This window comes from Netta rufina (genome assembly GCF_964035555.1).
Source record: "Netta rufina genome assembly, chromosome: 12".
Lineage (NCBI taxonomy): Eukaryota > Metazoa > Chordata > Aves > Anseriformes > Anatidae > Netta > Netta rufina.
The window spans coordinates 14,016,280-14,035,730 of NC_140135.1; the positions used below are offsets into that span (position 1 = coordinate 14,016,280).

General features: G+C 46.4%; 1 protein-coding gene across 1 annotated transcript in view; it reads right to left on the minus strand.

Annotated features, from left to right (window-relative positions):
* GPC3 (glypican 3) overlaps positions 1-19,451 on the minus strand; it is a gene marked incomplete at its 5' end in the record, with an annotated part of 147,188 nt that overhangs the window by 23,740 nt on the left and 103,997 nt on the right. Inside the window, one exon of the mRNA XM_084294273.1 lies at positions 3,741-3,894. Within this exon, the coding sequence (XP_084150399.1) occupies positions 3,741-3,894 (154 nt within the window). The remainder of the gene's footprint in view (positions 1-3,740; positions 3,895-19,451) is intronic.

A 19,451-nucleotide genomic window follows, 5' to 3' on the forward strand; every position in this document is an offset into this window, starting at 1 on the left:
CCCCAGGCTCTGTTTGCTTTGGGTACGTGGTGTAGGATGACTGATCTCAGCAGAGTGCGAGGACATGTTTGTATCATAGATTCTGGAATACATTTGCACTGACTCGCAATTTGGGGGAAAATACTATAATTTATTCGCTGGCATGATTTGCCATTGGTGTGGCATAAATATATGCGTGCGTATGTACACATCTCTATTTTTGGAGCTCCGTGCACAGGGTGCCAGTTCCACGGTTACTCCATTGACAAACAGGAAGCGCTCTTCACTGAGCTGGAAGGCTTTCAATCCTCCTCTTATTGTAAACATTATCTGCCTTCAAAATCCTTAATGTGTTGCAGATGTGACAAACAATAAAAGACCTATCATAAAAAAGTCTGCCATCTCCATGTTTCCCACTGGGGCAACATAATAATGAATTTATTAGCATATAGCGCTCACCAACATATGTTTATAGTCACTCACAAACTTTTGACTTGACAGTTTACAAGTATGTTTAAATCATTAAAGTTTAAGTTGACTGTCCAGTTATTACAGGGTCATTATAAATAGGAAACAAAGGTTACATTTTATACAACAGGCGATAAATCAAAACTAGTCTGTATTCAAGACTGACTTTTTTTTTTTCCTCCTTTTACTCTTTTTTTAGTCTCCACATTTTCCAAACCTTCAGAGGAACACCTCGCTGAGGCCAGCACCGAGCAGCTGTTTGCAGTTATTACCCGACAGGACTGGCAGCACCCGTGCCGAGGAGCGGGAGAAAGTCTGACTGTCAGGACAGATGCACTATCCAAACGACCTGCCTCTTGGGTGAGACAGCGCTGAGCTTTCTCATGCAAAAGCCATTGAGATGGCAAACTGACAACTTTTTCATTCTGCCTCCAGGCTGAACCAGTGCCTGCCTGCGCTCAGCGGGAGTCACCCACCTCTCCTGCTCCCCATGTCACTGATGGGACTGTCAGTGGGATGCACATCCTTTTGCACTCCACTTTGCTGCAAAGATTCGGTGGCAGCATGATGTTTATGTGCCTCGTTAAAGCCTTTATCTTACAGAGTGATCCCATTACAAATGAGATTTTAAGGCAGGGCCAAGAACCTGGGGCACATGGCCCAGACGCGGTCCACAACCTCACTTCACAGGACCACATGATTTTTTCTCTGTTACCCTTGGATAACAGGATGACACACGCTGCAGAGCTGCCTGCCAAGTCCATCTGTAAGGCATAGTCAACCCTTAGCGAGGGAGGAGTTCTCTGCTGCTATCACAGGGCCAGGGATATTTCCTCTTGAGCTGAACCAGACCTCTAAGAAAAAGAAAGCAAAGCACCCGTATGCATTCCCCAACAGCAAACCTGAAGACCAGCAGGGAAGCATGCTTGAAGGGGGTTTGCATGTTTGGTCACCACGCTAGGACACATGCACTGCTGGCCATCCAGCCACCTTGCTGCCTGAGCACTGCATTGCATCCAGCGTGTGATAAAAGCAGGGAACCGTCAGCAGCTCACTCCCAGCCGCTCCCAGTCCTGTGTGCCTCTGTTACAGGGTAACCACCTTGGGAAAGAGGGAGATAAAGCCAGGCTAAATGTAAAAGTTTGTTTCACAAAGTATTTCCAGATTTCAAAGCCTGGCATCATTTCAAATCAGCATGCTAACCTAAAATTTAGAATTTGTGGAACAGGGGGAAATGTGGAATGGTTTCTGGTCGCTTTTATATTCTTATGTACTTATGATATGATGAAAAAAATTAATTGAAAAATACCCTTTTCAAAGTGAAAAGAAATATTCTTAAAATGTTGAAAGTGAGTATTTCCGCACCATCAGCAACTTTTCCTGGGCTTGTTTCCAACATAAAACTTGAACAGAGTCTCAATTTATATCCAATACCAACCAAATATGATTCTGCCACTGTCAGATCAACTTGCCTTTCTGCTCTAAGACAAAACACACACACACAAAATTGCATGCTCAACTGAGGAAGATCCAGAAAGTCTCTGTGGCCACCATGATGGCACAGCACATGTCCTCTAAGGCCAGCTAGAGCCTAAAAGCTGTGCTGGTCAAACCCAGTGCTCTTAGCAGCCTGAGAGGCTTAACCTGATGAGAAGACAATGCCCCAAGCCACTGCTGCTTTTTCACTATGTAAAGTTAATGTTTACCCAATCCGTAGCAAAGTCAGCAGCAAACACCCTCCAGCAGAGTAGCACAGGGAGGATAAGCCCTCTTTCCATATAACATGTTCACATACCACAGTGACAAGAGAGGTCTAAATTGCTAGACAGGCAGGTTATCTGGGAGATCAATACAGTGATTAAACTAGCCTAGAGAGATAGAAGAAGGCAGAAAGGATTATATACACAGTTTCAGAGATCACTGATGATATTATAAGGAAAGCTATAAGAGGAAATTAGAAACACGTTAAAATAGCATAAAAGTGTGACACAAAGATCATGGAAAATGAAACACGTATCTCTGCTCTCAACTCAAAATAATGTGGATCACCTGCATTTCCTTAACATACACTTTGATATTTAGTTCTTGGATGAAAGAAAGGACATTTTATCCTTCTCCAAATTACATATTTCTCTTTCAGACCTGGACTGGAGGACTTAAAAAGCCTTTTCCTTCCCTTAACCAATATTTGAATATATGTATTTTATATATTTTACATAATGTGTCAATAATCTTTGATATGAAACTGGCATTTAATATTTCAGCTCTCACTTCATTAAGGATATTTTAATTATCCCAGACCAATGGAAGGGAATTTATAAACATCTGTGCTTCGTTTAAGAGCCCAAATTTGCCTCTTAAACTTCAAAGCAGTAAAGCTGATTTTATCCAGGTTCAGTTGTCTGGTCTCTCGAAGAGCAAAGCGCAGCACTGGAACCAGCATTAATTGGACCAAACCTCCAGCCGCAGACCCACGTTCAGCAGACACCACACATCCACAGTGGACGTGGCCTCAAGCAGCCTGGCCTTGCTCATGTGAGCACAACAGACGGTGCTGCTGAGCTCCACGGAGTCAGAAGGAGGACAGCAGCAGTTAGGGGGTCAGGGAGAAGGCACACACCAACAGATTTGTGACTCCCTAAGTAGCAAATGGACCTTGACTTCCTCGTCCCAATGGGTGACCGGGTGATCTTACTAATAATGACCTTACTAATAATATGGCTGACCTTACAAATAATGTAGCCTTGAAGCATCAGGATGTTTTGTGGCCATCTTCAAAGCAACCAAAGACATGAATCATACTGTCAATGCAATTTTAGGCTCCTGAGTACCTAAATCACTTCTGAAAAATGAAGTGGTTTTTGTTTTTTGTTTTTTGTTTTTTTTTTTTTCCATTTGTTTTTAAATTACCCTGAGTCTCTAAACCCTACATCAGAAACAACCAAGATGTTTTGCTGTAGTCAAGCCATCTTTACTGATTTTCTGAAGCCCTCCACCAAAGCAGAGAAGCTCCCCTTTAAACTCACAAGTGTAGGCAGCAGAGGGAATGAGAGAAGAGGGTGACTGATACCTACAGCCAGGCTGTCCTCAACGCACCCGTGCAAAACCCACCTGGAAAGTAACAGCATCACTTTTCTAGCTGCTGTCTCAGCAGCACTTAGGCTAGCCAGCAGGACGCTGAGTACAAACAGCCTCTGGGCCATGGCAGTGGAAAGATGAGCAGCTCCTCATGCTGTCACCCAGACTTACAAACCCCAGAGGGACAGCCGCCGCAGGACCACCATCCCCATCACCTGCTAAGAACCGGAGCTGGTTCCTCACTCGCAGCTCTCCATCCCCAGAGCCTCTGCTGCAGTCATCTTCATCATCGCAGTCTCCGCTCTCCTCCTCCTCCTCTGTGGTTTTGCCCATGGCTTTTTGGCGGGGCAGAGCCATCCCTTTGAGCAGCTGAAAGACAGGATGTGACAGTCATTTAACAGCTTCTGCCACCCTCCCTACCTCTTCACCTGTCACTTGCAGGGGGATTGGGTGACAAAAAGGGGACAGGACTGGGTGAAGCCAGAATGGTGAGCCAGAACGCCAGTGCATGCCTTGCATCAAAGCACTGAAGAGCTCAGGTTCATTCATGGACAAAACCACACACAAAACCTCAGTGGAAGAAACAGAAGAAAGAAATAAAACCATGCTGAGTATCTCTGATCCTTGGCTTTTCCCCAGTTAGCCTCACACCAGAGGCTGGAGGACATCTACTAGCCACTGAAGCCCAGGGGTCAGCAGCCAAACACATTTCCAGAGTTGAGCCAGACTGAGTCCTGCCGATGACAAAAGATTGAGTCCTGCCTGTCACGACAAAAACTAGTGACAAGATGAAGCTTTTCTTTTCCCACGGAAGTTGGACACAGAAGCAACGGTGTAGCTGAGCCATAGTCAGTGGTTGAGAGCAAGCAGAAGCAAGCATCCTTCACCCACTCACATACAGGGAGCAGCTGAACTCAGCCCCAGGCTTAGTTACTGCTATGCCACCATGGGTCTTCGTGTTGTCAATTCAATATAAGGCAATCTTTTGGAAGACAACACTGCGTGGCTGTCATGGATTATCACCTATCTGAGAAGTAACACGTGTGAAAAGAAGTGACAGATCTCTCAGATCCGTATGGTGTCCCACAAAAATAACCTGAAAATCTCATTCTTTACTCTTGAAGTACAGAGGATGCTACTCTAAGTTTTCGGGATCTGCAAGAAAAGAGCAGCTCAGAAAATCAAGCCCACCACGTCCAGAGAAGACTTAGACTGACAGACCAGTCATTCAGTCCTTTGGCAGAGCATGAAGTGGACATGAGAAAATAAAACAAAGAGCTGCTCTCAATCTCAGCCAGAAGTACTGGTCCAGTAATGCCCTCAACATTTCCAGGGGCACTGACACCACTTTGGGCAACCAGGACAGCTCCATACACCACGAATCCTACCACAGAGGTGCAAAGAGCCCTCGTCCCAGCATAGCCCTGCCTAAGGCAATCAGCACAGTGATGACGAGAGCACCTACAAACATTCTCCCCCACAGCCAGGCTTTTCTTCCAAACCTCTCACGTTTCCTGATGTATTTTTGAAGATGCTTGTAGAGATGAGCTTTCTAACAGCAGTGGATTAAGGTAGGATTTAACTTTGCTAGGCAGTGACAGAATCTGTAATCCACACAAAGCAACTCTGGTATTTTCAAGCAGAAAAACACTTCCAGTGCTTTAAAGTCAAGTCCTAACTAATCGTGACAGGTTGCACATTGCTGAGATGAAGATTGGAATACCTCCACTGAATACAGGGTCAGGACTGCTTTCAAACACGGGTGGGAGCTCTCAATGCTGCCCCTTCACGGTGCATGGTAGGATTAGACATCTTTAAGATACTGGCTTCCTCTTCCCACTGACTTTTCTGATTATGCTATTGCTAAAAGAACCCAGCTATTTCATCATAAACCCAGCTTCACTTTGAAAGTGTGAGTCAGCCCATTAATATATGCTGAAAATTTCTATCGCTACCACTACACTGTTAAAAGCCTTCTTGAATTTAATCTCAGTATTAAGAAAAATAACAAAAAGGATAAGTAACAGAAGATATTGCAAAATGGGAGCCTTCTGCTTACTTCAGGGGTTTAGTTGTTTCCAACTATTGCAGCAATATGCGTGCCTTTAAAGGCATTTTTTAATATCTGGAATCTAGGTTATATTTTTAAACTATTAGGCTAGCCTTAGAAAACAGTTCCTAAAATATTTAGCTGCTGAAGTTTATACAGCCTTGGAGGAATGCTTTCAGCATCTGGCTCTCTGTCCACAGCAATGTCCACATACCTTATTGTTTATATTAGAGTAGCATAGCATAATGAAAAACAAATGGCTCGACGTGAGACCACTTCAGTTTTCCTGGCCATGCTGTCTGTGCGCGCCGTGCCCCGCGGGCAGAAGCAACGCGGCAAACCTCTCCTTTGGGCATGCAGCAGTCTGCCCTGTTCCACAGCCGTGCTTTTGTGAACCAAAGACAAAAGGACGCTGCAAGGAAAGGTGGTGGTGGTGTGGGGGGGGTGTTCCCTGCTGCATTTCTCCTCTCCCCAAAAGCATCCTGTAGCCCTGCAGGGGCTCAGGGCTGGGTGATAAAGACTCACAAAGGTCCATAGCAGGGAGCAATTGAGGACAAGGACACCCCAGCACCACCATAAGCATTTTGGCAACTGCAGCATTAACCTGTTGTTTCTTCTCAGAGCAAGCAGCAATCTAGCTGTGCCCACACACCCTGAACCAGGGATGGCCTGGCTCCACACCCGCGTTAGGAGGTAAAATGCAGCCCATCCCCCCAAAACTCAGAGAAGCTCAGGGGATGAGTTTCTGTGGCCTTCAACAGGCTTTGGCTCAAAACGTCCAATTCACTCTTCAGGAGCTTTATTTTATTTAGATATTTACGGGCCTTTCCCAGAATATTGCATGACCACAAAAAAAAGCAAAGCAAATGCAGAGTTGGGTGCAGCACGGAGCAGACCTCACACAAACCAAACGCGGCAACTGCTCAGGCCTTATCACTCTTTGCATTTCTCTCTTCCAAACTAAGCCCCCAGTGTTTATGAAATGTTTTTAGGGGAAATCATGCTCAAAGGCACGTCATGCACTGGCTCTTGCTTCTGAGCCTGGTGTTTCTCACACGCCATGGCACCGGGAGCCTGCACCCCACTCCTGGCAGTGATGCCTTGTCGGCCCTCCCGCAGGCTGCAGCAGTGCTGCCCCCCCCCCCCCAGCAGTTACCACACACCTTTTGGGCATGGACATCAAGCCCAAATGTCAAAGGGGGACCAAGAAGCACCATGGTTCATGCATCCACGTGCCACGGACAGACAATGCCTGTCAAATCCTGCAACACATCTTTACACTGCAAATAAGGAATTCAGCAATAAATAAGCTCACTGTAAATAAGGACTTGGTAAATGACAGAGCTAACAGCATTCCTCAGAGCAGTTTATCAGCTGAAAATATAACGTGGGTGTCCCATACCAGTTAGGGCTCATTGCCCTAGTGCACAACCACCAAAAAAGGACACACAAAAAAGCCCCTTGTGGACCAAGGGGACTGCAACCATGTGGCTACAGGATGCTCACTTCTGCATCTGAGGCATGGAGCAAAACAGCAGGGACCTCACCATACATGTCAGCAGCATAACTTTCATTACTCACATGAAACAGCAGAGGCCTAAGGAACTTTCTAGCAGAGAGAATTAAGTTCTGGGACATTTTCAGATTTAATAAGCTTAGCAGGGGGAGGGGAGGTTGGAGGAGGTCAGGGGGGAACCAGAATTTTTCAATTGTTTGTTTTCAAACATTGAAATTACTGAGCATTTCTTGTATTACTTTTTTTTTTTTTTTTTTTTTTTGGCATGCTATAAATTAGCAGCTTAATTTCTCTGCCTTTGTAGCCATAATAAAATGGGAACTTTCTGAAAAATGCCACGCGGGCCTCACAAGCTGCACGTCCCTGTGCAGTGGCTGGTGGCCACCCCATGCTGCTCCTTCCTCCACACAGCACAGCCAGGAAGTGGGTGCAGAGGGAGCAACATGAAACACAAGCACAGCCCTGGAGCCCTGTGAGCATGAATGTAACCAGAGCCCCTCTACACACCACAACCCAGGGTTACCACTCACAGGACTCCAGTGAAGCCCTGGCTTTTAACCTGGCTTTATCTGAAACAGTTGGTGCAGTCTACAGCAACATCTGGAGAAAGTGCAGCATCCTCAGCCATGGGGAAGGGAAGGTACGGATGTGGCCAATGCAAGCTGATGGTGGTGTGCAATGGGCACAGTGATGCTTGCAGGCATCGAGACATCCTCAGCCCTGCAAACCTGCCTAGGCATCCGCAGGTGCCTTCACTGTCTCAGCCAGCACCTTTTCTCTAGGAGAGGGGATGTGCTGCAGCAAAACATGACCAGGAAAAATGCTTCAGGAAATAAAATGCTACAGAAGAGAAGATGATCCAGGGAAGCAGTGAAAAATGAGAGGCAAAGGAGGCTTGCTTTTGCTGAAAGGCCACCCCTAAGCAGCCAAATTAGATGTAATGACTCCCATGCAGGCCTTGTTTGCCACGAAGCTGCAGCCAGAGCATCAGCCACAGCCACACTCAACTACCATTACACAGCCTCCACCATGGTCTGCATGCTTTATGAAATTACATTCAGTGGACTGAACATAGCTTCTCTGTCCTTAAATAGCAACTGGAGCTGACTACTACCCTAACATTACAGTTTATTCATGTCCTGTGGTTTAAAGCCTATAGTAAGAGGCAGGAAAATACATAGTCCAGTGATCACTAAAGTAGTATGTAACAGTGAGATAGCTTTAACTTAATCACAATTCACCCAGCTGCAAGAGTTTACAATCATATCTGCTCTTCTTTGCTAAACCATAATGGCAAAAATACACTATAATGTATCCAATGTAAATGAGAGAGCTAATTGTGGGAGTCTGCGCGCATGCACATGTCTCAGAGGTGTCTGCGGGGCATTCATCTCCCATCTGCACAGTAACCACGGAAGGAAGCACGTGGGACACATCCTTTGCTCCTGACTACGAGTTCCACCAGCTCAGACGTGCATCAGTTTTACTTCCAAGCTCATGCTTTTAAATCATGCCCCCACCCTGGACACAAGGGCATTGGCACAAGGGATGCCAGGCAGTCCCAGCTGGTTTCCATATAAATATTTGTTCCTTGGCTTGTCCTGTGGTCTCCCTGAAGCTCAAAAAACAAGCCAGATCAGAACAGTGTGCCGAGCATTTCTGCAAGGAAAGCTCCCTGGGGCGTCCCAGCATGATTTATACAATTATTCATAACCATACAGTGACCAGACAAAAACAGATGCAGCAACGCAGGGTAATGACTCAGCTGGATTTGGACAGGCCACCGTATGTTGAAATCTTTATAACTCCTCATTCTTAACAACCACTTCACTCAGAGCTCACCATCCCACCAGCCCACTGAGCCACCTGGTCTTGTTTTTCCAATTTTAACATAAACAGTGAGAGCTGCAACATACTTTTTATCATTAATCTCCCGTCTCCAAAAAGAAATCAACATTGTGTTCCTTGGACTGTAGTTTAATAGCCGTTTTTTCATTTTGGAAACTATGCTCCCAGTATTGCAAATATCAATTTGAGCAATACCAAAATTGTGCCCACAAATTCAGATAAAATATCAGCACTGAGATACAAGCAGTGTGCTCCTTTAGGGCAGAAATCATCCCTTTCAACACACTTCAAAAATATGTAAAGTAAATATGTACTGGGTCTGGCTGGAATGTTAACTTTCCCGGCAGCAGCCCATTCAGTGCCGTACTCTGTACTTGTAGCTGGAACAGCAGTGTTATCACACCAGTGTTGTGTCTACTGCTGAGCAGCAGTGGCACAGCATTGGGCCTTTCTCTAACCCTCCTAGGGGGTGGGCAAAAAAGTGAGGAGAGAAACATCACTAGGGCAGCTGACCTAAACCGATCAAAGGGATATTCCATACCATGTGGTGTCACACTCAGCAATAAAAGGTGGAAACAGGAAGAAGAGGGGAGGGGTGGGCTCTCGTTGAGAAGACGTCGGTCCTCCTCTCGAACACCGGCTGCGTGCGTTGAGGCCTTGCTTCAAGGACGTGGTCAATCATCGCTCATTTGTGGGAAGTAGAGAGTAATTTCTTTCCTCTGCACTTCCATATCGCTTTCATTTATTTTGTTTGTTTGTTTTCCTCCCTTTTTCCCTTTTCCCTTTTATTTCCCCTTAGTTAAATTGTTTAGTTCATGGTAGTCTTTATTTAATTATTATAATTATTTCCCTTTAATTAAATTATCCTTATCTCAACCCGTGAGTTGTTCTTTGCTTTACTTCTCCCCCTCCTTATCTAAGGGAGGGGGAGTGAGAGAGCGGTTGTGGGGTTTAGCTGCCCAGCACGGTAAAACCACCACAAAATAGAACAGCCAAACAGATTATTACAGAGAATAGAAGACTTTTAGAAAAACATTTAATTCCTTCATAAGTTTAGGCGGGAAGTCTGATTGATATTTGTAATCTTTTGGTGGACAGAGCTGTCATTTAATTTAGCTTGCATGACTGAAAAAATTTAATAAAAGTGTTCCACTGAGTTTTACTGAAATTCTTCGCATGTTTTTAGTAAGCCTCTGGAATACGATCAAACCTAAAACGCTGGAGAGGATGGAGACTGATCTTGCAGCTAAAATAATATTCAGAATTGCAATATACATTTAATAATCGAGCATCCACATCCAGAGTACTGTATTGCAGAAACTCTCTGGATGCCCAGCTATGTACTGCTCCGCATCATGAAGAGGACCCTGGGAACCAGACCCAGCAGTGAAAGCCAACCTCTGGCTCTGCTAGAAACCTTTCAGAAACTCAACTCAAGCTACCAACTCAGGACTGTCCACAAAATTTTGGATGCCATCCTTCAGGAGCCTTGGTAAGAAAGAGTTTTGCAGGAGCAATGCTGTTCTTTCTCCTTGCGTTATGTAAGTCGCCTACACCGACCACATGCTTCCCAACACCCAACACAAAGGCCACCATACTTCCATACTTCCCACACAACCCCTGAGATTCCCAGTAGGTCAGGTTTTTCCATTTTAAATTCCAGTCTGCTGAAAACATTGTCGGGGGGGGGGGCATATATCTTATAGCCAATCCTAACCTTTAAATTTGCAACACTGAATAATTTATGGGTGGCTTTTAAATCAGGGCAGCATCATGGGAAAAGTGCAGATTTTCACACGATACTGTTCCCTGTTAACAGCTCATTACAATGTACAGAAGTATATTCCCATTATGAAATACAGCTGGGGTTGTTTTGCTTATGAAGGTCATTATCTGATCACAAGCGAGAATCAAGGCAAGGAACCCATTTTAAAAGCCTAAAGTTGTGGACTTTTCAAAAACTCATGTGTTTTGAATTTTGTGGCCTGATCACACACAAGCATGCAACAGGGAGAATCGATTCTCTCCACTTCCTTTGCTTATTAGTCCTAGAAATAGCATGGAAAAAATTATCTTTTATTAGCAAATATTTTCTTTATTATTTAACCAGCCTTCATCACTGGATGCATTGATGCCCTCCCCTCTGCTTTCCTATTTCCCAGCTCTGTTCCTTTCTATCCCTTCTGTGGACAGACTGCCTTGGCAGCACAGGAGCATGCACAAGCCGAAACTTGATGCAGCATCAATAGCATCAATTTTACTTGCTTCTTTCTGAGCTCTAGAGAGCTTTCTCTGTCTTGGACAGCAACAAAACACTACGCGTATTACAGAAAAACTCAATGTTCCCTGGCACCAAGTACCAAATGCCACTAAAAATAAGGGAATTTAAAGCTTTGTAAACTGTAAACACCAGGATCTGTATTTCTGCCTTGCAAGACTGGGTGCATGCATGCATGCACAGACAGGCATCACTGCCCTTCCAACACCGTTAGCCTGCGGACAGAAGAACCCATTTCAGCAGCAGGATAGTCAAACTGGCAGTTTTGTTATGGCCCTTCTGGTTGGATACATCTTGACAGTACAGATGAGGCAAAGAAGAAGCCTGTTCCTAATCGTACTCCTATTTCAAGCTCAGCACAACAAGGAGCAATTGCTAATCAAATGTTAATAAACTGGAAGCAGGCTTTGGACCTGGAAAAGCCATTTTCAGTGCTTAGAAAAACAATGTGTTGGGCATGTCAGCTGTTTTATCAGCTGCTTGAAAAGCAAAATCTGCACTTCCCTGTGCTGCTGCTTCAAACCACCTCAGGTTTTGCACTGCAGAAGCAATACTCAGCAGATCAGGTCCCAACCAGCATCACACTCCTGCTCAGGGCAAGGAAGGCTCAGAGTTTGCATCGTACTCTCCAGACACTGTATAAGTACTTTAGTCTAGTTTTAGTAGGCCCCTCAAAATGCTGTTTCCTGGAATAGGAAGAATCCCTACCATGCTCACCTTGGGTCCACCAGCACAGCAGGACCCCCTTTACTACCTTCACAGACTGCAGAGAAGATGCTCAGCTGTCAGTAAATCAGGTTTCCTGGTCACTCTCCTGATAGCACAAAGAAGCTGATGACAGCACTGAATTATTGGCCAAAGGGTTGCCCTACTTTATGGATCATCAGCTTAACTCTAGATTAGCTATCAAAACTGACAATATCCCTATGGGTAAAAGAAGACAGATAAAGACCCCTAAATGCTGGCGGTAATTAAAATGAGTCCACACTGGACAGTAAATCTCTGTCAGCAGCAGAAGGGGCTGCCAAGCCGTTATGAATTGCTGCAGCTTGGTGACTGCTGGCCGATGCCCGGGACAGGATGCTCCTGCAGGTGTGAAGGTTTAAGCCCTCCCTGGCACCAGGATCGGCTCCTGCCTGCTCTCCCTCAGTATGGGAGGTGTCACTTCCCTGGCCCCAACAAATGCTTGTTCATCACAGGGCACACATGACAAAGAGATTACCCGGGCTTTACAACCAGCTCATTCACCTTATAGGCAGTTCCTTCCCCTTCCCCATGCAACTATTTTTGGCTTGTTTTTGTGCAGCAATCGGAAGGACCAGAACAGCACAATGCCAAGTGGGGCCGTGGAGTCCAGCCCAGCCTGCTGAGGACTTGGGGACTCCCCATCTGCTCCCAGCTTGTGCCCTGAGCCCCACATCGATGTCAATGCTACAGAAATGTTCCTTGTGAGATGCTGCTGTTCCTTCTTTTCCTTTGTGTTCCTGATCACAAACCACCACCATCCTTCCTACAGACTTCCTTCCACCCCCATTAAACACAGGTTTCTTTCAAACTCCAAAACCAATCATTAACTTCAACACAGTTGCATCAGGTAGTAGATAATGTTTCAGCACCTTGCTGGAGTCTGTCTGAATCTTTTCCTGCGAGAGTAGGACTCCTAAAAGTTACCAGTTCTCTAGAACTAAGGTAGGAATGAAGATTTTTTTTGTTCCTGCTCCTTCTCGCCAACAAAGTTTATCCTTCTACCACCATCCACAGTAGGAGATGACTTCCCTTCTCCTGCCCAACCACTCTACATCACTATACAGGAGAACATGGACCAATTTGTCCACCTGCCAAGCAACCACCCCTCAGGGGGTTGGCAAGTGAGCAAAGGAGGGGTGTGGGAGCCTATGTGGGCCAGGACCTATTCACTGCTATTATCCATATTTTCCATATTTGTTTAGTTGTGTTGGAGCAGAACCCTGCTATGCCATCCAAAAGGCACTCAGAAAATCCTAAAACACACGTCACCAGCAGATAAAAGATCAGACAACAAGCAGTGACAAGGTAGGAGCACAAGGAACAATACAGAGATAGAGGTGGAGACAACCACCTCATCACCATCACGTCATTCAGACATCAAAGCAGAGATGGCCTCGAAGGAAGGCGCCCTCAGCCTGTTGTTACCTGAGGTCAGGATGCTCCACCACAGGCCAGCGCCCAGTTTAAGTGGTGGGTACAAAAAACACAATGCATATGCACAGCTTCAGAGCGTGGTGCTTTTACCTCTCAACCAAGCACACATCTGGGCTTCAGTACAGTGCAGTCCCACACCAGAGCACCTAGGAAGACAGGTCAATGTTGTACCACTAATGCACCCTGAGCCACCTGCTAAAAACATTTCTCTGGGCAGGGGACCAGCACGCCGGAGGCAGGCACACAGCACAGTGTGGGTCCCTGCCACCCTCACCCACCTGCCAGCCAGCCCAGCCCCGCTCACGTCAAAGCAGCTGAGAGATTTCCTCTTGGCTCAGGCTCTGGCACACGTGGCTGCTCTCCGGCTGTCAGCGACGTCTGCTGGGGCTGTCTGAGAGAAGACATCTCGTCCTTGGCACCAGGTAAGAAACAGCAAGCCGAGAGCTGTGTCGGAAGGGTTTTTTTTCCCCCTTTTCCTTCTGCCACTCCACAAACAAACCTGTCCCAGCAGCTTCCTCTTTTTCCCTAAAAGCTCCCAGCAGGGAGGGAATTCTCAAATCATGTATTTTTGTGTACAATGTTGTGTTGTACAGAAGGTTGCTACTAGATTACACCCCCCCCCCCTTGACTTCCACACCAAGGGGTACCCTGCCCTCCCAGGGGCTACTCTTCTTAGCTTTAGTGTTGCATTTGTTTTGTCCCAAGGCCCTGAAAGCTCAGAAAGCAACTGCAAAGAGCTCTGCTGAGCATCCCCAGCTCCACAGGGCTGCCACAGGGGACCCAACAACTGCCTTGCTAGCCACTTACCTACTACCAGACAAGAGAACCCTAGTGCACAGGCAATTACTGAGCTGTTGATTTCAGCAGAGATTTAAATTATGCAGGAGGAGAAAGACCCATAGCTAACAAGATTGGGGGTATCCACCACGGGAAGAGAGAGCAGCAGCCTTCCCTCCTGAGGACACACCAGGGCAGTTAGTGCCTTGCTGAGGCCTGGACATGCACTTAGGAGCTTGGGGGCCACCTCTGCCATCCACCAGCCACCATTCTGTTCCTCAGCCCTGTGCAGAAGGCAAAGCTGGGACACGGGAGCAGGGCTCTGCAGGCAGGACGGGGCCAGCACTGCTGGAGAAGGCGCCCAGCTGGAGCGGGGAGCCCAGGGCCCCAGGCCTTGCTGCCACAAGTATTTATGCACTTCACATTAAACAGGCACTCGACTGAGACAAACCAGACCAGAAGTAATCCCAGGAACGGGGGGTCTCCAGCCTCTATGGTCCCTAATTAATGGCTGATGGCTGGGCTGGCTCCTGGGCAAGGTCACCACACTCCTCTGCACTCAGAGCACGGCTGCTGCTTGCTGAAACCCAAAGAGGAGAAAATGTAACTTCAGAAACACAGCTTTTCAAGTGTCAGTACTGGCATGTGCCTCCTAGGATAGGCCTACAAACAAGAGGAAACATCCAGAGTCCATCATGGACACTGCTGATGCACTGGGGTGCAATTTATCACCATTACTGAAAGTACCCACCAAAAGCAGAGCCTGCAAGGTTCAGTATCCTGGGAAAAGCAGCAGGCAAGAGGAGCCCTGCCTGGGGTGATTCTCCCACACAGATGCACAGCCAGCAGCTGACACAGCTCACCATTTAAATTAGATTTAAAACTGGTGACTTTATACCCTCCCCCAGAGAGACTCAACACTCGCAGAGGAAGCCCTGAAATGTACCTACACAAGTCTCACCCTCCACATTTAGGAGCAATGCACTGTCCGAAAAGGTCAACACTCTCGTTCCCCACTCACACGCAAGAGGCACTTGAAGGGTCCTGCCAAGAATAAAAAGTAATTTCCTGCCCATCATGAGAGGTCTTGATTACAGGACACCCATCCTCAGCCAGCTGTCCCTCGGTTCCCCTTGCTGACAGTGCTCCACAAGACAGCATCTTCTTACATGTGTCCTCAGAAAAAAACAGCTGAGCACATTTTCTTCTTTTAAATACTGTTCCCTCACAATACAGACAAGCAAGGCCATAGACAATAAATATTGCCGCAACCTAACCTTCCCTGTTTGCTCTCGAGTTTTATGTGCCGCAAAGGCCATTTATTGCGGCACACGCTACAACAGCAAGAGCACTAAAATATAACCTGGCCTTTGCAGTTAGTTACATGTCAAAAGCAAGCTAAGAAGTTTAAAGAGCAAGAGCATTAACTGACAAAGTCTTCCTGAGCCATGCTGGCTATTTACACATGCACCAACACACGCAGGTTAAAGCAGCCTTATTGACAAAGGAAAGGGTTTGCCAGAGCAGAGACCTGCCTAATTACAAACAGCTGCTTTGTCAGCAGGTGTAACAAAAGGAGCAAGATTACAAATCATTCATTACCAAAAACATACAGAACTTCTTTCACTTTCTGACTGCAGCATGGCTTGGCTGAAAGCTCACGGGGCTGCAGCAGTCTGTGCTGGCAGCTACCTCCAAGGTGGGACAGAGCACTGGGAGAGGTCCCAGGAGCATCTCCTGTTCCCTGAATCATGGTGTACAGGTACAGCTCTAGGTCCGAGCAGGGCTGTTGCAGGTGGCACAGCTCACAAACACCTCGTGCATGCCAAAGTGCAGCTCCCAGCACAGCCTCCTGAAGCCTGCAGGAAGAGAGCGGCCGGCAGGACCTCGAGATGGAGCTGGCCCAACCTGCCCAAGGCAAATCTGACTTCATTGCTTTTTCCTCCCTCCCCCGAGAACACGGCTGCTATGTGGTTACACACCACAAGCTGGAATCAAAAGTAACATTATTGTTAGCGGGCCTTTTTCTAAAGAACAAAGCAATCAGGTTTGTTCTGCGGCCAAGATGACCATAGGTTACCTTCCAGGCCTGCTCTGGAAGACGAAGATTAGCTCCCACAATCCCAATCCTCTGTCTGGACCACATTTTAAAAACCTTGACATTAAATCAAACTCTAGAGAGAAATGCAAAAATGAGAGACCTACCAGTCATCTCACCAACTCCAGAGAGGGCTGTGTGCTTCGCTACTGTAATTACATTTCAAAGAAAAGGAGCTGGGGAAAGTTTAACCAGTCCCCTGCTGAAAACTTGGCCCCCAGACCCCTCAGCAGACAAAGTGCCTCTGTTGGCAAAAGCCAAGGACCGAGGGCCATCACTTCTACGGGGAGGGAGCAACCCCTGCTTTGAGAAGCCCTCAGGCAGCACCAGACCTGGTGCTGCTGTCCCATGGGCATGCATGGGCAGCCAGGGACCACTGGAGAGGACACCCACCTTGGCCATCTTCTACTGATCACATTACCAGGCTGAGTCACAGCACAAGGTGATACTTGAGACGATCAGCGAGGCCCAGAATAACTGTAATTAACTGTTCATTTGGTATCAACGGATCCACTTGTTTTGCTACACAAGGATTCCTCCAGGTTTGTTTCCTCCACAACAGGATAAACTCCAGTGCTGGTACAGGATATCTGGTGTTTGTTTTAAAGTGCTGCTGTGCATCAGCTGCTTGTTTTGGGCACAAAGGAAAATTAGTCCCTTTTAAAGGTGTTTTTCTCCCCAGCTGATTTCCATCACATTGTTTGGAGGACACACCTGAGGCACCCGCCTCTCCGCATGATCCCCCCTGGAGCTGAAGCCACAGGGGCAAAGTTGAATCCCTTTTCTTACACAGGACTGCAGCAACGAGGGAATTTCAGGGAAGGTGAGCAATAAAATGCTATTTATGTTACCTAAATGCTCTGAATGTCAAACAAGCTGATGCGGAAGCCATCCATAACACCAAGCCATCCAAGCTCAGCCACCCCCGCTTCCCTGTCTTGCTGGATTGCAGGCTGGATTTCCTTGCTGCACAGGAAAACTTCGCTGCTCCTACAGTCACAACCAAGCTAAACAACCATTCTGATGCCAGATAAGAGGCGAAACACCACTGGTGAGCGACTTGACTACTAGATAGGAAAGGGGCATTAGTAAAAAGGAAGTACAGGTGAGGCTTTCTTTTTTCCACACAAATGCAGGAGACACGGGGCTTTACAAGTGCCTTTCCTGCATGTTCCTGAAATTCATTGCTGGGGAAGGTGAAATGGAAGTCCGCAAGGAAACAGAGTGAGTCCTGTCTTGAAAAATGACAGCTCTGTAGTCCCGCTACATAGAAGTAAGAAAAAGAAGTACATGTGGGGATGGACCAAAGGACTTGGGTGCTCTGAGGAAAATCTTACAGTGAATTATTTTCTCCAAGAAATGGACAATATGGGGCTTCTAGGATGCTGACAGTTTTGCTACCGCCTTCAATAAAAGCAACAGGTCAGTAACAGACAGCAGTCTTAACTTCAGCAGCCGGGAGATGCTCAGGTCTTCAAGCACAGCCGGGTTCTAGCATCACTGAGCACAGCCAGAAATGTGACTATTTACCACCCTTCCTTACTTAAAATGGGAAATACCTCACATTCCACAGCAAATTTAACTGCCGCAAGCAGTAAAAGCATGGGGCTTAACAGTGCACCCGTTACGCTCCTCCATGTCGTGCAAGACCATATGTAAAACCAGCAAGAAACTTCAGCAGACAGAGCCCAGATTACAAGTTAGCCAGTTACCGTCTGTTTAAAAACACACGCACAAACACCGACTTCAATTAATCTCGGGCTGTTAAAGAAAACCCATTTAGGGTGACCTACGGGTACAGCGTTCCCACAACAAACCCGATAAAGCAGGGATGTTTGCAGATACAGCCCTGACGCACGATAGCTGGCGCAGGCAAGCGGTGCTTCATGCTGAAAGCAAGAAGGAGGGAAAGAATGTTTTTGGATTTAAAAACCTTCCAAACAATAAAATACATTAAAATTTAATTATGTTCTAGTTAGAGAGGGTCACACTTCCCCTGATTTAACTGGCCTGGCAAAATCCTGTAATTGCCACTTCCATATGGAGTTGGAGGCTGCAAGAGAGCATTTACAGTGGTGTGTTAACAAGAGCTGAGGCACAGCTCAAAAGGACAACGTCGTTACTCTTTAAATACCAGGCCTAGACTTGGTGGAGCTATAGATTATTTTGTGCAGTAAAAGAGGAATTAACTGATCCATTCCAAAATGCATTTATCATTAAAATAAAAATCTTCTGTCATTTTATTTAATAGCCTTAGTAAGAAATAATTGCAATGTCTGGTTGCTTTCAACAACATGTGGTTTTAATATTTTAATTGTTACAAACTGTTTAATAATGTTGAACAAAAGGCGTGTCCAATTATTGTGTTTATTAACTTTTCTTTTGAGGACTTGATAAATTATATTACACATATACAGTGCTTCAGATACTGTAGTGTTAACTTACTAAATTTGAAAGTGGAAAATCAGCCAACAGTGACTCGTTTTGGTGCAACTTAAATATTGTATTTGCGAGTGACAAGCATTATGTATCACTTCATTTAACAATCTAGTAGTTTGTGCATTTTTCTAATTATTGTGCTGCTTTATCTAGCTAGGGAATTAAACTACGATGGGAATAATAAACCTCACAAAGCCTAACAGGCCACAGAGAGACATGATTCCACCGAATCTGTCAAAGTCACTGATTTTTTTCTGAAGGGGAACTATATTCCTGAAAAGTCCTCAGCTCCCAGGGTCTCCCACAATAGACTTAATAGTTTTCCCCACTTTGAGCCGGCTGGGACAGCACCTGGCAAGGCTTTTCCCGGGACTTGACAACTCCCTTGGAAGCACCCACCAGGGTGAGCCACCTCTGCACGCCAGCTCTTGGGGCACCCCACAAGGACAGCTATCTCCATACCAGTCACAGGTTTCCCCATGCAGGGACCAGATCCGACCCCTCTGCTGCCCAAGAGTGGCCCCCCATCACCGGTCCCCAGTGCTCGGACACACTCTGTATTTTGAGCGAGAGGCCTGAGACGCGTTTGGGCATCGCGCTGTTCCCAGGCCTATTTTGTTTACATTTGATTCAATCAAGTTGTGGCCTTTTGGCCTCTTTCCAAATTAACTTCTGGGTGACCTCCGCTGTGCCCTCTCCCAGCAGCAAGGCCTCCGAGAAACAGGCCATTAAACCTACA